This window comes from Trachypithecus francoisi, unplaced genomic scaffold (genome assembly GCF_009764315.1).
Source record: "Trachypithecus francoisi isolate TF-2019V2 unplaced genomic scaffold, Tfra_2.0 Lachesis_group4, whole genome shotgun sequence".
Taxonomy (NCBI): Eukaryota; Metazoa; Chordata; class Mammalia; order Primates; family Cercopithecidae; genus Trachypithecus; species Trachypithecus francoisi.
This window is the reverse complement of record NW_022681469.1, coordinates 56666341-56686499: the sequence shown is the minus strand read 5'-3', so window position 1 is coordinate 56686499 and position 20159 is coordinate 56666341. Positions and strand designations below refer to the sequence as shown.

General features: G+C 40.2%; 1 protein-coding gene across 8 annotated transcripts in view; it reads right to left on the bottom strand.

Annotated features, from left to right (window-relative positions):
* The window catches only part of FBXL13 (F-box and leucine rich repeat protein 13), a 282389-nt gene that overhangs the window by 159239 nt on the left and 102991 nt on the right, over positions 1–20159 (bottom strand). For all 8 annotated transcript variants that reach the window (XM_033193672.1, XM_033193673.1, XM_033193674.1 and 5 more), the window contains 2 exons: positions 12288–12383; positions 5826–5958 (listed from right to left, as the gene is read on the bottom strand). In XM_033193672.1, coding sequence (XP_033049563.1) covers positions 5826–5958; positions 12288–12383 — 229 coding nt within the window. The remainder of the gene's footprint in view (positions 1–5825; positions 5959–12287; positions 12384–20159) is intronic.

Sequence of the window (20159 nt, the reverse complement as noted above, 5' to 3'; positions counted from 1 at the left end):
AAAGAGGGAATCCTCCCCAACTCATTTTATGAGGCCAACATCATCCTGATACCAAACCTGGCAGAGACACAACAAAAAAAGAGAATTTTAGACCAATATCCCTGATAAACATCGATGCAAAAATCCTCAATAAAATAATGGCAAATCAAATCCAGCAGCACATCAAAACACTTATCCACCACGATCAAGTCAGCTTCATCCCTGGAATGCAAGGCTGGTTCAACATACGCAAATCAATAAACGTAATCCATCACATAAACACAAGGCAAGGATGCCCTCTCTCACCACTCCTATTCAACAAGTATTGGAAGTTCTGGCCAGGGCAATCAGGCAAGAGAAAAAAATAAAGGGTATTCAATGAGGAAAACAGGAAGTCAAATTGTCTCTATTTGCAAATGACAAGATTGTGTATTTAGAAAAACCCATCATTGAAGCCCAAAGTCTCCTTAAGCTGATAAGCAACTTCAGCAGTCTCAGGATACAAAATCAATGTGCAAAAATCACAAGAATTTCTATACACCATTAACAGACAAACAGAGAGCCAAATCATGAGTGAACTCCCATTCACAATTGCTGCAAAGAGAATAAAATACCTAGGAATACAAATTACAAGGGATGTGAAGGATCTCTTCAATGAGAACTACAAACCACCGCTGCTCAATGAAATAAGACAATGCAAGCAAATGGAAGAACATTCCATGCTCATCAATAGGAAGAATCAATATCACAAAAATGCCCATACCGCCCAAGGTAATTTATAGATTCAATGCCATCCCCATCAAACTACCAATGACTTTCTTCACAGAAGAAAAAACTACTTTAAAGTTCATATGGAACAAAAAAAGAGCCCACATAGCCAAGACAATCCTAAACAAAAAGAACAAAGCTTGAGGCATCACACTACCTGACTTCAAACTATGCTACAAGGCTACAGTAACCAAAACAGCATGGTACTGGTACCAAAACAGATATATAGACCAATGGAACAGAACAGAGGCCTCAGAAATAACACCAGACATCTGTAAGCATCTGATCTTTGACAAACCTGACAAAAACAAGACATGGGGAAAGGACTCCCTATTTAATAAATGGTGTTGGGAAAACTGGCTAGCCATATGCAGAAAGCTGGAACTGGATCCCTTCCCTACACCTTATACAAAAATTAATTCAGGATGGATTAAAGACTTAAATGTCTGACCTAAAACCACAAAAACCCTAGAAGAAAACCTAGGCAATACCATTCAGGACACAGGCATGGGCAAGGATTTCATGACTAAAACACCAAAAGCAATGGCCACAAAAGCCAAAACAGAAACATGGAATCTAATTAAACTAAAGAGCTTCTGCACAGAAAAAGAAACTACCATCAGAGTGAACAGGCAACCTACAGAATGGGAGAAAAATTTTACAATTTATCCATCTGACAAAGGGCTAATATCCAGAATCTACAACGAACTCAAACAAATTTACAAGAAAAAAAAACCCCATCAAAAAGTGGGCAAAGGATATGAACAGACACTTCTCAAAAGAAGAAATCTATGCAGCCAACAGACACATGAAAAAAAGCTCATTATCACTGGTCATCAGAGAAATGCAAATCAAAACCACAATGAGATACCATCTCAAGCCAGTTAGAAAGGCAATCATTAAAAAGTCAGGAAACGGCCGGGCGCGGTGGCTCAAGCCTGTAATCCCAGCACTTTGGGAGGCCGAGACGGGCGGATCACGAGGTCAGGAGATCGAGACCCTCCTGGCTAATACAGTGAAACCCCGTCTCTACTAAAAATACAAAAACTAGCCGGGCGAGGTGGCGGGCGCCTGTAGTCCCAGCTACTCGGGAGGCTGAGGCAGGAGAATGGCGTAAACCCGGGAGGCGGAGCTTGCAGTGAGCTGAGATCCGGCCACTGCACTCCAGCCTGGGCGACAGAGCGAGACTCCGCCTCAAAAAAAAAAAAAAAAAAAAAAAAAAAAGTCAGGAAACAACAGATGCTGGAGAGGATGTGGAGAAATAGGAATGCTTTTACACTGTTGGTGGGAGTGTAAATTAGTTCAACCATTGTGGAAGACATGGTGATTCCTCAAGGATCTAGAACTAGAATTACCATTTGAATTCATTACTGGGTTTATAAATCATGCTACTATAAAGACACATGCACACGTATGTTTACTGCAGCACTATTCACAATAGCAAAGACTTGGAACCAATCCAAATGCCCATCAATGATAGACTGGATCAAGAAAATGTGGCACATAACACCATGGAATACTATACAGCCATAAAAAGGATGAGTTCATGTCCTTTGCAGGGACAGGGATGAAGCTGGAAACCATCATTCTGAGCAACCTATCACAAGGACAGAAAACCAAACACCACATATTCTCACTCATAGTTGGGAACTGAACAATGAGATCACTTGGACTCAGGGTGGGGAACATCACACACCAGGGCCTATCAGGGGATAGGGGGCTGGGGGAGGGATAGCATTAGGAGAAATACCTAATGTAAATGATGAGTTGATGGGTGCAGCAAACCAACATGACACATGTATACCTATGTATACTAGAACTTAAAGTATAATAATAATAATAATAATAAAACAGAGACAGAGAGAGCAAGTTTGGGTGGCTAACACTTTAAGGTTTATAATTATTTTATTAACTTTTTATTAACTTTTTATTATTACAAACATAATAAATTGGTTAAAAATGGCAGACTAAGCACACGTTCAGCTTCTCTCTCCTGCCCAAAATCCAAGAATAAATTTCTTTTTCAAAAATGTATAACATGCATGGAAGGCAAAGCAAGAATGGCCTTGGTGGATCAGAAATGAATAGTTCCTAAAAATCCAAAGGCAGATGTAACCAGACGGAATGAGGAACATGCAGGACACAGTTGCTATAAAGGTGAAAACAGCATTATATCCCCATACAGGATGTATCCCAAAAATTAAAAGATGTATTAACATTTTCATGAAAAATATGAAAAAGGAGCCATGAACAAGACTCCTGCATATCCCTGCTACTTTTCAACATTGCAGAAAAGGTCCTAAGCAATGTAATAAAATGAGAAAAAGAGAAAAGAGATAAGAATAGGCATGAATAAAAATGAAACTGTTCCAGATATGACAGTCTACCTAGAAAATTCAAGAGAATCAATTGACAAACTATTAAAACCAAGAAGAAAGCTTAATACATGGTCAGATACAATAACATCATACAAAAAACTACAGCTTTGTGTAGCACCAGCAATAAGCAATCAGAATTATTCCATTTTGCATAACTTCTTTTTTCAATAAAAAATGTACAGACACAGTTGAAACTCCTTGTTCACTTCTTCCCCTTTCCATTAAACTCTCTCTATCCACTTTTACAATCACTGTCTTGCATTTGGAGTTTTTCTTTCTCATGCATGCTTTTTATATGTGTGTGTACTTAAAAATCTATTGTAATGTATATTGTTTGGAATTATTTCAAAATAAAAGGTAAAAATATACATAATTTTGCAAATTGAAAAGTTATATACAAATGGTATTAGATTTTATATACAATATATAGCTTTCTCATGCAACTTCATTTTACCCTTTAATATCTTTAGACTTATTCAACTGGTATTTGTACATTTATGTTGACATTCTTTCTCATTATCCGGTGTTGCAGGAAGTCCCGAACGGAGAGACTGGCTGAAGCCGCAGCAGAAGAACATAAATTGTGAAGATTTCATGGACATTTATTAGTTCCCCAAATTAATACTTTTATAATTTCTTATGACTGTCTTTACTGTAATCTCTGAACATAAATTGTGAAGATTTCATGGACACTTATCACTTGCCCATTCAATACCCTTGTGTTTTCCTATGCCTTTCTTTAATCTCTTAATCCCGTCATTTTCTTCGTCAGTTGAAGAGGATGAAGGTCACCTCAGGACCCTGTGATTGTGTCAGCTGCACACATTGTTTGTAGAGCATGTGTGTTTGAACAATATGAAATCTGGGCATCTTTAAAAAAGAACAGGATAACAGTGATGTTCAGGGAACAAGAGAGGTAACTTTGAACTGGCCGCCGGTGAGCCGGACGGAACAGAGCTATATTTCTCCTCTTTCATAAGCAAATAGGAGAAATATCGCAGAATTCTTTTTCTCATCAAGGAACATCCCTGAGAAAGAGAATGCGCCCAGAGGGTAGGCCTATGAACGGCCCCCTTTAGAAGCGTGCCGTCTTTTATGGTCGAAGCCAAAGGGATGAAATAAGCCCCGGTCTCCTGTAGCCCTCCCAGGCTTATTAGGAGGAGGAAAATTCCCACCTAATAAATTTTGGTCAGATAGGTTGTCTGCTCTCAAACCCTGTTTCCTGATAAGATGTTATCAATGACAATGCGTGCCTGAAACTTTATTAGCAATTTTAATTTCGTCCCATCTGGTGGTCCTGTGATCTCACCCTGCCTCCATTTGCTTTGTGATATTTTATTACCTGGTGATGGTGATGTCTGTGATCCACACCCTATTCATGCACTCCCTCCCCTTTTGAAAATCGCTAATAAAAGCTTGTTGGTTTTACGGTTCGGGGAACATCACAGATCCTGCCGACATGTGATGTCTCCCCCGGATACCCAGCTTTAAATTTCTCTCTCTTGTGCTCTTTCCCTTTATTTCTCAACCCAGCCGAGACACACAGGAAATAGAAAAAGAACCCTTGTTAAACATTGGGAGCGGGTTCTCCCGATAATCTGGAGTCAATATGAATGTCTACTTTTTTTTGAAATATACTGTTTCTTTCATTTCCAGAAATCCTTATATGATAGATAGAAAATACATCTCAAAGAATATATAGGTTAAAGGATATATAGATTAAAGACAAATATCACAATGGAAGTACAAAGCAGTCAGTTTGGAAAAAATTGTAAATAATCTCAATGTCCATCAAAAGGAAGAAGGTTAAATAAAGCATGTTACATCTACAATATAGAAAATAATTTTACAGTATTTAAAAAGAATGTAGTGAATCTAAATGTACTGACATGGAGAGATTTTCAGGACATAAAAGAAAATATAAAACAATATGACTCCTTTCATGTTGTAAAGTTGTGTATTTTTAATCACATATACAGAAATGTATTTTAGAAAAACAGAAAACTAATAACATCGATGCCTTTGACTAAGTGAATAAGTTTGAGGGAGGTGAAAAAAGATGGTTTTACTGTCTATTGTTAGATTTTTAAAAATAAGAGTATGTTTTATAATTTTTAGTAGAAAAAATTGATGATCCATAGATATACAAATACTAGACCCCAAAAGAGTAGTCAAGAATAGACAAAGAACCGGCCGGGCTCAGTGGCTCACTCCTGTTATCCCAGCACTTTTGGAGGCCAAGGCAGGTGGATCACTTGAGGTCAGGAGTTTGAGACCAGCCTGGTCAACATGGTGAAACTCTTGTCTCTACTAAAAATACCAAAAAAATTGGCCAGGCGTGGTGGCACATGCCTGTAGTCCCAGCTACTCGGCAGGCTGAGGCACGAGAATCATTTGAACCCCGGAGCCAGAGGTTGCAGTGATCCAAGATCGTGCCACTGCACTCCAGCCTGGGAGACACAGTAAGACTCTGTCTCAAAAAAAAAAAAAAAAAAAAACAGAATAGACAAAGAACCAACTCCCACGGCACACAATACAGTAAAAGCTGTACTATATTATAAACTTTTTAAATGGTTATAATTGGTATCCTTATGACCTAAAACTGTCACTGAAGTTTCCTTTCTAATCTACGCTTTTCTGTATATTTGTTTAATTGTGATACAGGAAAGCAAGACAAATAGTTGTAATGAACATACTTACTGACAGATCTGAAAGTTTTGGGTCGGAGAAGACAACCACGAAAATTCAAACGCAGCACATTTAAACGCCACCTTTGCAAAGTAGACAGTATATATTTATCTGGAATCACATTTTTCACTGTGGAAAAATCAATCTAAAAAGAATAAACAAAATGCATTAAGAAATGAGAAAGTCCCCAAAAACAATTGCAACAAAAACAATAATAGACAAACGTGACCTAACTAAAGAACTTCTGTACAGCAAAAGAAACTATCAATGAAGCAGACAGACAACCTACAGAATGAGAATATTTGAAAACTATGCATCCAACAAAGTCCTAATATCCAGAATCTATAGGGAACTTAAATCAACAAGCAAAAACAACCCCATAAAAATAGGCAAAGAACATGAACAGACACTTCTCAAAGAAGAAATACAAGTGGCCAAGAAACAGATGAGAAAATGCTCCGCATCATTATCAGATAAATGCAAATTGAAATCACAATGAGATCAGGCACAGTGGCTCATGTCTGTAATCCCAGCACTTTGGGAGTCCAAAGTGGCGGATCACTTGAGGCCATGAGTTCAAGACGAGCCTAGCCAACATGGCAAAACCCCATCTTTACTAGAAATACAAAAATTAGCCAGGGGTGGTGGTGCACGCCTGTAGTCCCAGCTACTGGGGAAGCCAAGGCATGAGAATTGCCTGAACCTGACAAGTGGAGGTTGCAGTGAGCTGAGATTAGACCAATGCACTCTTGCCTGGATGACAGAGCAAGACTCTGCCATGAAAAAAAAAAGATACTGTCTCATACCAGTTAGAATGACTTTTTTTTTTTTTTTTTTTAGACAGAGTCTTGCTCTGTCGCCGGACTGGAGTGCAGTGGCACGATCTCAGCTCAGCTCACTGCAACCTCTGCCTCCCAGGCTCAAGCGATTCTCCTGCCTCAGTCTCCTGAGTAGCTGGGACTACAGGCGCATGCCACCACGCCCAGCTACTTTTTGCATTTTTAGTAGAGACAGGGTTTCACCAGGTTGGTCAGGATGGTCTTGATCTCTTGACCTCATGATCCGCCCGCCTCGGCCTCCCAAAGTGCTGGGATTATAGGTGTGAGCCACCATGCCCGGCTCAGAATGGTTATTATTAAAAAGTCACACAACAACAGATTCTGGCAAAGTTGTGGAGAAAAGAGAACACTTATACACCATTGGTGGGAATGTAAATTAATCTAACCACTGTGGGAAGCAGTCCGGAGATTTCTCAAAGAACTTAAAAACAGAGCTGGCCGGGCGCGGTGGCTCAAGCCTGTAATCCCAGCACTTTGGGAGGCCGAGACGGGCGGATCACGAGGTCAGGAGATCGAGACCATCCTGGCTAACACGGTGAAACCCCGTCTCTACTAAAAAAATACAAAAAATTAGCCGGGCGAGATGGCGGGCGCCTGTAGTCCCAGCTACTCGGGAGGCTGAGGCGAGAGAATGGCGTAAACCCGGGAGGCGGAGCTTGCAGTGAGCTGAGATCCGGCCACTGCACTCCAGCCTGGGCGACAGAGCGAGACTCCGTCTCAAAAAAAAAAAAAAAAAAAAAAAAAAAAAAAAAAAAACAGAGCTACCATTCAACCCAGTAATCCCATTACTGGGTAAATATCCAAAGAAAAATAAATCATTCTACCAAAAAGACACATGCACTCATATGTTAATCTCTGTGTTACTCACAATAGCAAAGATGTGGAATCAACCACATATTTAATCAATAGTACATCGAATAAAGAAAAAGTGGTAGATATACATGACGGAATACTGCATAGCCATAAAAAAGAATGAAATCATGTCCTTTGCAGCAACACAGATGGAGCTAGAGGCCATCATCCCAAGCAAATTAATGCAGAAGCAGAAAACTAAATACTGCATGTTCTTACTTATAAGTGGAAGCTAAACATTGAGCATACACAAACATAAATATGGGAGCACATCTGCATATTTAATGTGGACTACTGGAAGGTGTGGGCTGGTTTAGAAAAACTACCTATTGGGTACTATGCTCACTATCTGGATAATGGAATCTGTACCCCAAACCTTAGCATCACATGATATTCCCAAGTAACAAACCTGAGCATGTACCCCTTATATCTAAAACAATAGTTGAAATTATTTGAAAAGAAATAAGATCTATTTCATGTAAAAATTTAAAATATTTTAAAGCATCTAGTACTAAAAGCTCTTCATCACATCATTTCCAGACAGAAAAAAAGACTGAAATGTTAGTTCAAATGTTCTATTTAGTACAGTATGGAAATTTCAACACACACACACATACATTTTTGCTTGTTCCCAAAAATGATTTGAGTTGGTTGATAAAAATATAGTAAATTAGGATAAAAAATGTAAATGCAAAATGGTTTCCTGACATATAAGATAATGTTCAGTCTCTCTTGTGAGTTGAGATACATAAATTAAAATAACAATGTGATATCAGATACAAAAAAAAGTATAGGCCTGGCATGGTGGTGGCTCACGCCTATAATCCTAGCACTTTGGAAGGCCAAGGCGGGCGGATCACCTGAGGTCAGGAGTTTGAGACCAGCCTGACCAACATGGTGAAACCCTGTCTCTACTGAAAATACAAAAATTAGCCAGGTGTGGTGGCGTGCACCTGTAATCCCAGCTACTCAGGAGGCTAAGGCAGGAGAATTGCTTGAACCCAGGAGGCTGAGGTTGCAGTGCGCTGAGATCATACCACTGCATTCCAGTGTAGGTGACAGAGCAAAACTCCATCTAAAAAAAAAAAAATAGAGCTAAGGAAATTTGGGGGCAAAAAGTACTCCACAACTCCACACAATTTTGTGACTTTACATATATATATACATATATAATTTTTTAGTGGGGACAGAGTCTCGCTCTGTTGTCCAGGCTGCAGTGCAGAGGCACGATCTTGGCTCACTGCAACCACTGCCTCCTGGATTCAAGTGATTCTCCTGCCTCAGCCTCCCGAGTAGCTGGGATTACAGGCACCTGCTACCACGCCCGGCTAATTTTTGTATTTTTAGTAGAGACGGGGTTTCACCATGTTGGCCAGGCTGGTCTCAAACTCCTGACCTCAAATGATCCACCTGCTTCAGTCTCCCAAAGTGCTGGGATTAGAGGCATGAGCCACCGTGCCTGGCCAATTTTGTGATTATAAATGAATCCAACCTTTGCCTTAACAATTCTACTTCTAAGAATTTATCCTGCCAATATAATCATACATATATACAACGAAACACTGAGAAACAGGATATTCACCACAAGATTTTATTAACAAAAGACAGGAAACAACCTAAATGTCTTTTGATAGCAGACAGATTAAATAAATTGAGTTACTTCTATATAACAAACCACTGGACAAAAGCTGAATTCAGGGCAAAAAAGCACAACTCAGAAAGAGAAAATCTAAAGCAATAGAGTCCAAGTGTGCTGCTCTCTGGTTGGCTGATTCAATTCAGGGACAAAATGCACAGTATCTAGAGTACTTACTGGACCCGAACCCTTCATGAACATTACTCGTTAATGCCAAGTGTTTTATGAAAGTTGGGTCTCAGAGCTCAAGGTTATATCATTGTTAAAGAACCTTAAGAGGAGAAATTCTATGCTGCCAGTTAGGGGAAAGGCAAATGGCAGACGTGGCATTCCCTTATAAATAGTTGATAATTAAGAGCACATACTTTCTAGTCAGACAGATCAGAATGTGAATCCCATCCTGGCCATTTAACCATGTTGGCTATGACTTAACTAAGGCTTAGTTTTTTTTCCATCTGTAAAATGGGAAAAATAATAGTGCCTAACTCAGGAGGCTAAAGAGACAAACTGAGAAAATGCAAATAAAATACTTAGTGTAGCATCTGGCATATAAGAAAGCATTCAATAAATATTAGCTACTATTATTACTTCAAAAAGACATGACAAAGCACAGAAAATATGGAGTATATAAATTTTAAAAAGCATGGAATAGGACTAAAATAAACAACACATAAATCATATTTGACATTCTTTGTCTGCATGCATGCAGAAACACATACACTCTGGCATTTTCTAATATGAACTCCTAGGCTGGCACTTAAGTACTATTCTTGCCACAGTACTATTTTTTAACCTGAAACATGTTTGTTTCTCATTCCAAAGAGACATTGAGGAGAGGACTCAGTCAACAATAAAAAATAAGCAAATAAGCACACGTCCCCCAACAACTTCTCTTGTCTGTTTCTTGTAAGATACTTTAATATCAACAAACATGGTCATTTACACCATCAACCAACGCTCAGTGGCAACATTTTCCCTGTTGTCTAAAGTCCAGTCAATAGCTGACTTCACAACCCCTCCTTAGTGCTAATGATTGAAGCACTGATGATATCACGTGCTCAGACTGACCTATGAATAGGGGGCCTGGCGCCATTTTGTAGAAGCTCTAAAACTTAACTCAAAGAAATTAAAAGGAGTTGAGAAGGTGTCAGGGGCTCTAGCTTCATAAGTTAACTCAACATCTTTACATCGCATCTGGACACCATCCCATTCTCGGTTGCACTACTCTCGCTCTGTGCAACAATGGCAAGAAAAGAACTGATTTCATCTTACCAAACCTATCTTAGCTAACAAATTAGGTATTCCTGTCTTAATTTTATTTTTAGTTTAACTCAGTGATTCTCGAACGTTAGCGTGCATCAGAATCATCTAGGGAGTTGTTAAAACAGATTACTGTTTGCTACCCTAAGAGTTTCTGACTCAGTAGGTCTGGGATGGAGCCTAAGAATTTGCATTTCCAACAAGGTATTGGGTGATGCTGATACTACTGGTCCCAGTACCACACTTTGAGAACCACTGGCTTAAAGTGATAAATCTCTAAATTATGTTACAGATATTTGGGGATGTTGCTTTTTCCTTTGGAAAACCTATAAAGAAGAAAAAAATGCATCCAAATGGTCTAGAGGAGAAAGAATATATACAATATTTAGATCATGACATGCCTTGAGGAAGCTGGCAGGAGTTAGAAAAAGCCAACGCTTCTGCCCAGAGACCTCACTGGATAAAGATGGACAGCATTATAAGCACATGGCAGTGAGGAACAAAACCAGGGTAGGAAGTTACCCTGCTTTATGTTCAGCAAATTTCTCTTTCCACAATTGTATGTTGCTCCATCCTCCTATTTCTGCTTTTATTTGTGAGTGTTCAAATGTGGCACAATTATAATTAGCATTTTTAGCACAAACAATATCTTTATTCAGAAGGCAATGAGAAATTGCCTGTTCACAGGCAATTGGATGTTCACAAACGTAAACTTTTAGCTGACAACATTAGCAATAATGTGTTATCAATGTTATTGTTTATCAATCAGCCCTGGCCACTCCAAAAGACTCTGCCCTTATCAGTTTTGCATACCATCACGCAGGTACACTAAGGTCATCCTTGTAATCCGTAATCCTCTCTTTTTTTTTTTTTTTGAGACAGTCTCGCTCTGTTGCCAAGCTGGAATGCAGTGGTGTGATCTTGGCTCACTGCAACCTCCGCCTCCTGGGTTCAAGCAATTCTCCTGCCTCAGCCTCCCAAGTAGCTGGGACTACAGGCGCACACCACCACGCCCAGCTAATTTTTAGAGACGAGGTTGGCCAGGATGGTCTCAATCTCTTGATCTCGTGATCCGCCTACCTCGGCCTCCCAAAATGCTTGGATTACAGGTGTGAGCCACAGCGCCCAGCCAATCCTCTCTTTTCTTTTTTTTTTGAATGATACAGAGTCTTGCTCTGTTGCCCAGGCTGGAATGCAGTGGCACAGTCTCTGCTCACTGCAACCTCCACCTCCCAGGCTCAAGCGATTCTCCTGCCTCAGCCTCCTGAGTAGCTGGGATTACAGGCAACTGCCACTGTGCATGGCTAATTTTTGTATTTTTAGTAGAGACAGGGTTTCACCATGTTGGGCTGGTCTCAAACTCCTGACCTCAGGTGATCCACCTGCCTTGGCCTTCCAAAGTGCAAGGATTACAGGCATGAGCCACTGTACCCAGCATAATCCTCTCTTTTTAATGGAAATAACCCTTCCGAAAATTATGAGTTAAGAAAAAGCTATTGCACACCTCACACTCTAAACATCTTTCCCATAGTCATGGACTCAACATATAGTCTATGCTCATGAAAAGGAAGTAGGCACACAGTAATAAAACCAGAATGGAGTACAAACTATCCAATAAAATGGAGCTTTGTTTCAATCCAAAAATGATATTCATTTATATCTACCATTTACATTTTAAAATACTAATGATATATCTCTTAAAATAGCATTATTATCTTTTTTATCTCTTCCCCCAGGCTTGTGTCTGGACAAAAGAAAACCAAATTCACTTGCTGCTGGTGACCACAGAGCAGGGAAGAAGGTGTCCCCACAACAGTTGGCTTCACAGCAGTCCATTCTCCTTTTAACAATTAGTGTGAAGACATAGTTCAGTTAGTATCTACTTACAGCATTCCACAGTGAGTTCAGCTGTGTCATCAACATCCAGGCATGATTAACTTGACCACATATTATCACATCTTTTAAACTGAGGTAGATGAAAATCTAAACACAAAGAAAAATACACAACTTTGAAAAATATGTGAACTTTGATGTAAGTTGTCCACTTACCTTGTGTGTGTGTGTGTGTGTGTGTACACGCACATGGGTGCACACATGCATTAGTAATGATAATGTAATCCATACTTTGCAAATAGCAAGAGTTTAAGTGCTAGAATTTTATCTCAAGACAGGAGTTTTATCTTAAGTACTGGAACCTATCTGCTGACTCTTTTTATATAATATAATCCTTGTAATTGATAGTTGCAGAAGGATGGTGAGAAAGATAAGCATATTTGTTTTATTTTTTGAATGAAGATAGAATTCTGCTAGAAAACTAATGATTTCCATAAATAGTCGTTGGTACATAGAAGGCAATCAATACCGTCTGCTGAACTGAACTGCATTCCTTCTAAAGATGTAGGATTCCTCAGAGAAGAAAAAAAAAGGATTCCTGGGAAAGAGCAATAAACACATTTTGGCTTCTACTTCTGGAAATGTGGTAGACCAAAAAACCAGGAAATCCTTCTGGTACAAAACATCAATAAATGCTAAAAGAAACTTTTCTTAAAAGCATAATTCAGTTGTCAAGAAAGTAAAACAAATATGCAAGGACCCAATCCTTGTAAACTCAGACTGATAATAAGGTGCTTCATGCTATAGTTACTTGGGAGGGAGGAACAATAAAGATGGTTGCTACTTTTCATAATAAAATGGGTTCAGATTTTACTGGCCATGCAGAGACACAAGAAAGTCATCAGGCCTGTACAAAGCTGGTACAGCCATGCTCTGGATAATGATGTTTCAGTCAATGATGGGCTGCATGTATGACAGTGGTCCCATAAGATTATAATGGAGCTGAAAAATTTCTATTGTCTAGTGACATCATAGCCATTGTAATATCATAGCACAATTACTTAATTTTTAAATAAATCTAGTGTAACCTAAGTGTACACTGTTTATAAAGTGTAGTACTCTATCTGTAGTTGTGTATAGTAATACCCTAGGCCTTCACATTCACTCAACACTCACTCACTGACTCACTTAGAGCAACTTCTAGTCCTCCACTGATAAGTGCCGTATATAGATGTGCCACTTTTAATGCTTTTTACCATATTTTTACCATACATTTTATATGTTTAAATACATACTTACCATTGTGCTACAATTGCCTACAATATTTAGTACAGTAACATGCTGTACAGGCCTGTAGTCTAGGAGCAATAGGCTATACCATACAGCCCAGGTGTATACTGGATTAAACCATCTAGGTTTGTGTAGTACACTCTGTGATGTTCACACAATGACAAAATCACCTAACAACACACTTCTCAAAAGGTGTCCCCATCATTAAGCAATGTGTGACTATAATTGTAACTGAGTCAGAAAAAAAAAAGAAGAAAAGAGAGAGAGAGAAAAATCCAGGATTACTAAACAGTTAGAAAGAAATCATGACTGTAATCCCAGCACTTTAGGTGGCAGAGGCAGGTGGATTGCTTGAGGTCCGGAGTTCAAGACCAGCTTGGCCAACATGGTAAAACCCCGTCTCTACTAAAAATACAAAAATTAGTAGGGCATGGTTACACATGTCTGTAATCCCAGATACTTGGGAGGCTGAGGCAGGAGAACTGCTTGAACCCAGGAGGTGGAGGTTGCAGGGAGCCGAGATTACACCACTGCACTCCAGCCTGGCGACAGAGCGAGACTGTCAGAAAAGGGGAACGGGAAGGGAATGGAAGGGAGGGGAATGGAAGGGAGGGGAGGGGAGGGGAGAGAAGAGGAGGGGAGGGGAAAGAAATCTATCTCTTGATAAAACAAAAACTAAGGTATCTAGCCTGGTATGAAAAAGATCTCCAGCTAGGCACAGTGGCTCACACCTGTAATTCCAGCACTTTAGGAGGCTGAGGTGGGAGGCTTGCTTGAGCCCAGGAGTTCAAGACCAGGCTGGGCAACATAGTGAAACCCCATTTCAACTAAAAATTTTAAAAAGTAGTCCCTAGTCCCAGCTACTCTAGAGGTTGAGATGGGAGAATTATTTGAGCCTGGGAGACTGCGGCTGCAGTAAGCCATCATCACGCGACTGCACTCCAGCCTGGGCAATAGAGTAAGATGCTGTTTCAAATAAAATAAAATAAAATAAAATCTCTCAAAGAATTTGTAACCATATTGACCATTTTTTGTTTGGGTTAAACAGAAATAATAATAAATATATTTTTTTAAAGTGGATGAAAAAAAGAAAAAAAAGAGTTTGTAACCAAAAGCCAGTGATTATGTGTGTTGGGATTTAAATTTTATCATGCCTGGGATCCAATTTGAATTTATTACCTTTGTAACTGGATTTGATATATTAAGTGCAAAGAGGTTCCACTAGTAATAACTCTGAGACATTTGGCAGAAATAAATATCATTCTCTCTAAAGAGACACAGACACATTCAAGCCAAGCCTTACAGGATACCCACAGATTAAGCCCTCCAAAAACAAGCACACAATCAAAAACTGCAAAACATACGAGGAAAAGAAACTCCAACAAGATTCAAAAGAAACCTTTAAAGTGATGAAGACATAAAAAGAAAAATAAAACTCTTGAGACAAATGTCAAACAGGACTGGGAAGATCTGTAAAATAACCAAATAAAATTCATGAAAATCAAAAATATAATTATTGAAATTTAAAACTCAGTGGGTGAGTTACATAGCAGATGCAACTCAGCTGGGAATAGACTCAACAAATGAATATGTACCTGAAGAAATTACACAGGATAAGATATAGGGAGATAAAGAGATAAAAAATATAAAGGATATTAAGAGACACATTACATAACATGAAAAGGTCCAACATACATCTTTACAGAATTTCCAGAAGAGAATAAAGAGAATAAAATCAAAGCAAAATTTAAAAATACCACAGACTAAAATGTTCTAGAACTGATGAAAAGTAACAATTTTCAGATTCAAAAAGCACAAGAAGTTCCAAGCAAGAAAGTGAAAATATACCAATGGTATTATAGAGAAACTGTAAGAGGCTAAAGCACAGGAAAATTTTTCAGGCAATTGGACAGATTACTTACAAAAGACTGTCACGTAGACAGAACAACATAAGGTGGACGTCAGCAGAAACTATCAATCTGAGATACCATATGCAAGTAAATTACAACTCAAAAATGAGTATTAAGACATTTTTGGCCAGGCACAGTGGCTCACGCCTGTAATCCCAACACTTTGGGAGGCTGAGGCGGGCAGCTCACCCAAGGTCAGGAGTTCAAGACCAGCCTGACCAAGATGAAGAAACCCCATCTCTACTAAAAATACAAAATTAGACGGGCGTGGTGGCACATGTCTGTAATCCCATCTACTCGGGAGGCTGAGGCAGGAGAATCGCTTGAACCCAGGAGGCGGAGGTTGCGGTTAGCTGAGATCGCGCCATTGCACTCTAGCCTAGGCAGTAAGAGCGAAACTCTGTCTCAAAAACAAACAAACAAACAAAAAAACCACACACACACACATTTTTGCCAGGCATGTAGTACACCTGTAGTCCCAGCTACTTGAGAGGCTGAGGCAAGAAGCTTACTTAAGCCCAAGAATTGAAGGCCAGCCTGGGTAACATAGCAACACTCTGTCTCTAACAAATTTAAGGCCAGGCATGGTGGCCGATGCCCATAATCCCAACACTTTGGAAGGCCAAGGTGGGCAGATCACCTAAGGTCAGAAGTTTGAGACCAGCCTGGCCAACATGGCGAAACCACATCTCTACTAAAAATACAAAAATTATCTGGGTGTGGTGGCATGCACCTGTAATCCCAGCTACTCGGGAAGCTGAGGCAGGAAAATCGCTTGAACCAGGGAGGCGGAGGTTGCAGTGAGCCAAGATGGTGCCACTGCACTCCAGCATGGGAGACAGAGTGAGACTCCATCTCAAAAAAAAAAAAAAAAAATTTAAAGACACTTTGAGACACACACTGAGAGTCTGCTTCCAAAGGACCCTTCACAAAGGAATTTCTAAAGAACACTGAAATGAGAAGAAAGGCATGAAATGCAAATAATAACAATGGGCAAAAAATATAATAAGTATATGGGTAAAGCCATTAACTTTATAAAACAGTATCATGATGACTAATGTGGGGGTAGAAAAATAAGATGGAACAAAAACAATAGATAATAACAACACTCTAACACCAGAGAGAGTAATCAAGAGTTAGTGTTCTAAATTTCAATTATTATTCAAGAAGAAACTATAAATATTAATTTACTTTAGGCCTTAATAATAAATGTACACATTAAAAATATTTGAGTAACCAGTAAAACAGTAGAAATAGGTTTACCTTCTACAATACGTTAAAAATATTTAAGAGCAACCAGTAAAACTGTAGAAATAGAATGTACACCATCTAAAACATGAAAGTAGAAAAAAGGGGATAGATTTAAATACTCAATGAATAGTACACTACTTGGAAATGGGTGCACTAAAATCTGACTTCACCACTATACCATTCATCAATGTAACCAAAAACCACATCTATCCCAGAAGCTATTGAAATTTCTTTAAATGTTTTTATTTTTTAAAAAGTCAAAAAATAAGGTCAGGAAAGGGGAAAAATAAAACATATAAAAAAGATAATAAATAGTATAAAATGAAAGGAGAAAAATGAATCCAAGTATATCAATAATCATAACAAATTTAACAAAATGCATTGGTTAGAAGACAGAAATATGTTATTCCTAAAAATGCTTTTTGCTTTAATGTTTTTCCCCCAGTATTAATGTAGCTAGCTATTTTCTTTTATTAGTTTTATTTTTAATTGACAAATAATAATTAAAATGCATTTATGGGTAAAATGTGATGTTTTGATTTATGTTTATAGCATGGAATGAGTAAATCGGGTTAATAATTAACAAATCACCACCTCACATAATTATCATTTTTGTGTGTGAAGAAAACATTTAAAATCTGCTCTTCCAGGCACGGAAAGACAAATTCTGCATGATTTCACTTATATGTGACATTTTAAAATGTTGGACTTATGAAAGTAGGGAGTAAAATGATGGTTATCAGTCTTCCTTTCATTTGTGTTCATTTTATTTTTGAAAGATTCTCCCCAGGGCCTGAAAGTTTGAAGGAATGAGTAACTCCTCCCTTCTCAGGCCCAGTCCCAAGGCGCAAGGTCACTTGTGCCAGCAGCGTGAGTCAGCAAGATAGCAGAAGGAGGAAGAAAGCCGGCCAGAAGACACCTACCCCCGAAGATCGAGAAAAAGGCCATCTGGGTACCACATAGCAGTTAAGTCAGACTGGGACACTTCTGTTTACAGAAGACTATAAAACCCCTGCCCTGTATTCATTTTGGTGCTAACACCATTTTAGGCCTCAGCCCACCTGCACCTAGGTGCTCATTAAAACAACATGTTGCTCCACACCGCCTCGTGTTGTCTGTTGGCATGCTCTCAGAGTCTGAACGGATACAAGAACCTTTTATCTGGTGCTGAAACCCGGGAGCGGCTCCAGTTCACGTCCCCAGTGGACCTACCCCTCCACCCCAGAAAGCAGGCCACAGCAGCCGGACAAAGGACGCTCCTCAGCCTCCAGTCGCTTCTCTGTGCATGCACATCAGTCACTGATCTCACCTACCAGTAAGTTTTCCAGGAGCCCGGTTAACAGGGAAAAATCCACATGGCCTCTCTTGGCTTCTCCAGTCCAAAAATCCAGCGTTGGTCCAAGAAGGCTCCGACGTGTGCCAGGTACTCGCTTATCATCTGGTCTTAGGGGGACGCCTCTAAGCCATTTTATCCCTTTCCGGGAATGAAAAAGGCAGTGGTGACAATCACTCCTTTTATCATCTCCCTCCGGCCGTCCAGGATGGTCTCCTTTTTCCCTGTTCTCCGGAGCCTACCCTCCGTTATGGGAAACTCCCCAATCCTCCATTTCAAAAAACAGCCTTCTATGCTGCCTCATAAAAAACCTGTGTTAAAAAAAAAAAAAAAAAAAAAAAAAAACCCGTAAACCTGGCCAGATATGGTGGTTCATGCCTGTAATCCCAGCACTTTGGGAAGCTGAGGTGGGCAGATCACGAGGTCAGGAGATCAAGACCATCCTGGCTAAGAGTGAAACCCCATCTCTACTAAAAATACCAAAAATTAGCTGGGCATGGTGGCGGGCGCCTGTAGTCCCAGCTACTCGGGAGGCTGAGGCAGGAGAATGGCATGAACCAGGGAGGCGGAGCTTGCAGTGAGCCAAGATCACGTCACTGCACTCCAGCCTGGGTGGCAGAGTGACAGTCCGTTTGAAAAAAAAAACAAACAAAAAAACCCTGCAAACCTTAGGCCTCAAGCAAGATATCCACCCTAAGTGCCTTGTCTTTTTTTGCAATTCAGACTGGCCACTATTAATATGAATTGGATAATGGGTCCAAATTGCCCACAAATGGAACATTTGACTTTACAATTTTAACTGACTTAAGCAATTATTGCTGATGACTGGAGAAATAGGGAGAAATTTCTTTGGTCCAGCCCTTTTTGCACTCAGATCACAACCCAACCTCTGTAATTCTTGCTTACCTATTCAAATCCTCCTCCATTATCACCACCCAGATCGCCTTTCTCCTCCCAACCCTACCTCTTTCTCCTCATTAGATCCAGCAGACTGCTGTCCACCCCTCCCAGCCCCTACTTCTCCCTCTCAATTGTCTTCTTTAATCCCCCAAGCCTCCTCTTTATCTTCTCAGCCGCAATCTTCTCAGCCCTCATCTTCCCAGATGTCATCTTCCCAGATGTCATCTTCCCAGTCAGCAGTATCACCACTTCTTTTCCTACACCGTCCTCTCCTCAGGACAACTCTAGCATGGCCTGTACTCATTCTCCTTCCTCACCGCCTTCTCCTGAAGCCTGTAAACCCATCCTGCCACCTTACGCTCCTATCTATCCTCCACTGCCTATCAGCTTAACCCCTCTTCCCCCTTCTAACCCTCAGCAGGAACCACTTCCAGGTTCTTCCTTCTCTCCCACCCACACTAGCTCAGGCGCCATCTTTGGCCCATGCCCCACCCTTACTTCAGCACCTGTGCTAGAGTGCCCCCTTCAGGAATTCGCAGGAACTGAAGGTATTGTTAAAGTTTATGTTCCCTTCTCCACCTCAGTGATCTCACTCAAATTAACAAAAGACTGGGTTCATTTCCAGAAGACCCTCTCTCTTATATTAGAGAGTTTCAGTACCTCACCCAGTCTTATGAACTAACTTGGCATGACCTCTAAATTATCCTCTCTTCCACCCTCACCCCAGAAGACTGGGGCCATATCTGGACCCTAGCTCAGGCACACGCTGATACAATTCATCACCAAGCTCCTGCCCAGCCTACTGGTGCAAAGGCAGTCCCCAACCAGGACCCCCACTGCGATTATCAAGACAGGGCCTCTGGACGCTGCTGTTGAGACCACATGATTGTGTGCCTCCTTGCAGGACTCAAAAAGGCTGCCCATAAAGTGGTAAACTATGAAAAACTTTCAGAAATCACCCAAGGTCCTGACGAAAACCCAGCCCTCTTTCTCTCTCATTTAACTGAAGCCATGAGAAAATATACCAGCCTAGACCTAGTCAGCCCAGAAGGAACCTCTATTTTAAACCTTCAGTTCATCTCCCAATCCATCCCCAATATTCGGCGCAAGCTTCAGAAACTTGATGACGGCCCTCAAACCCCACAACGAGACCTTCTTAATTTAGCCTTCAAAGTCTTTAACAATCCTGATGAGGAAAGTAAAAGGCAAAAACAGGTAGGGCCCCTCCACCATTAGGGGCCC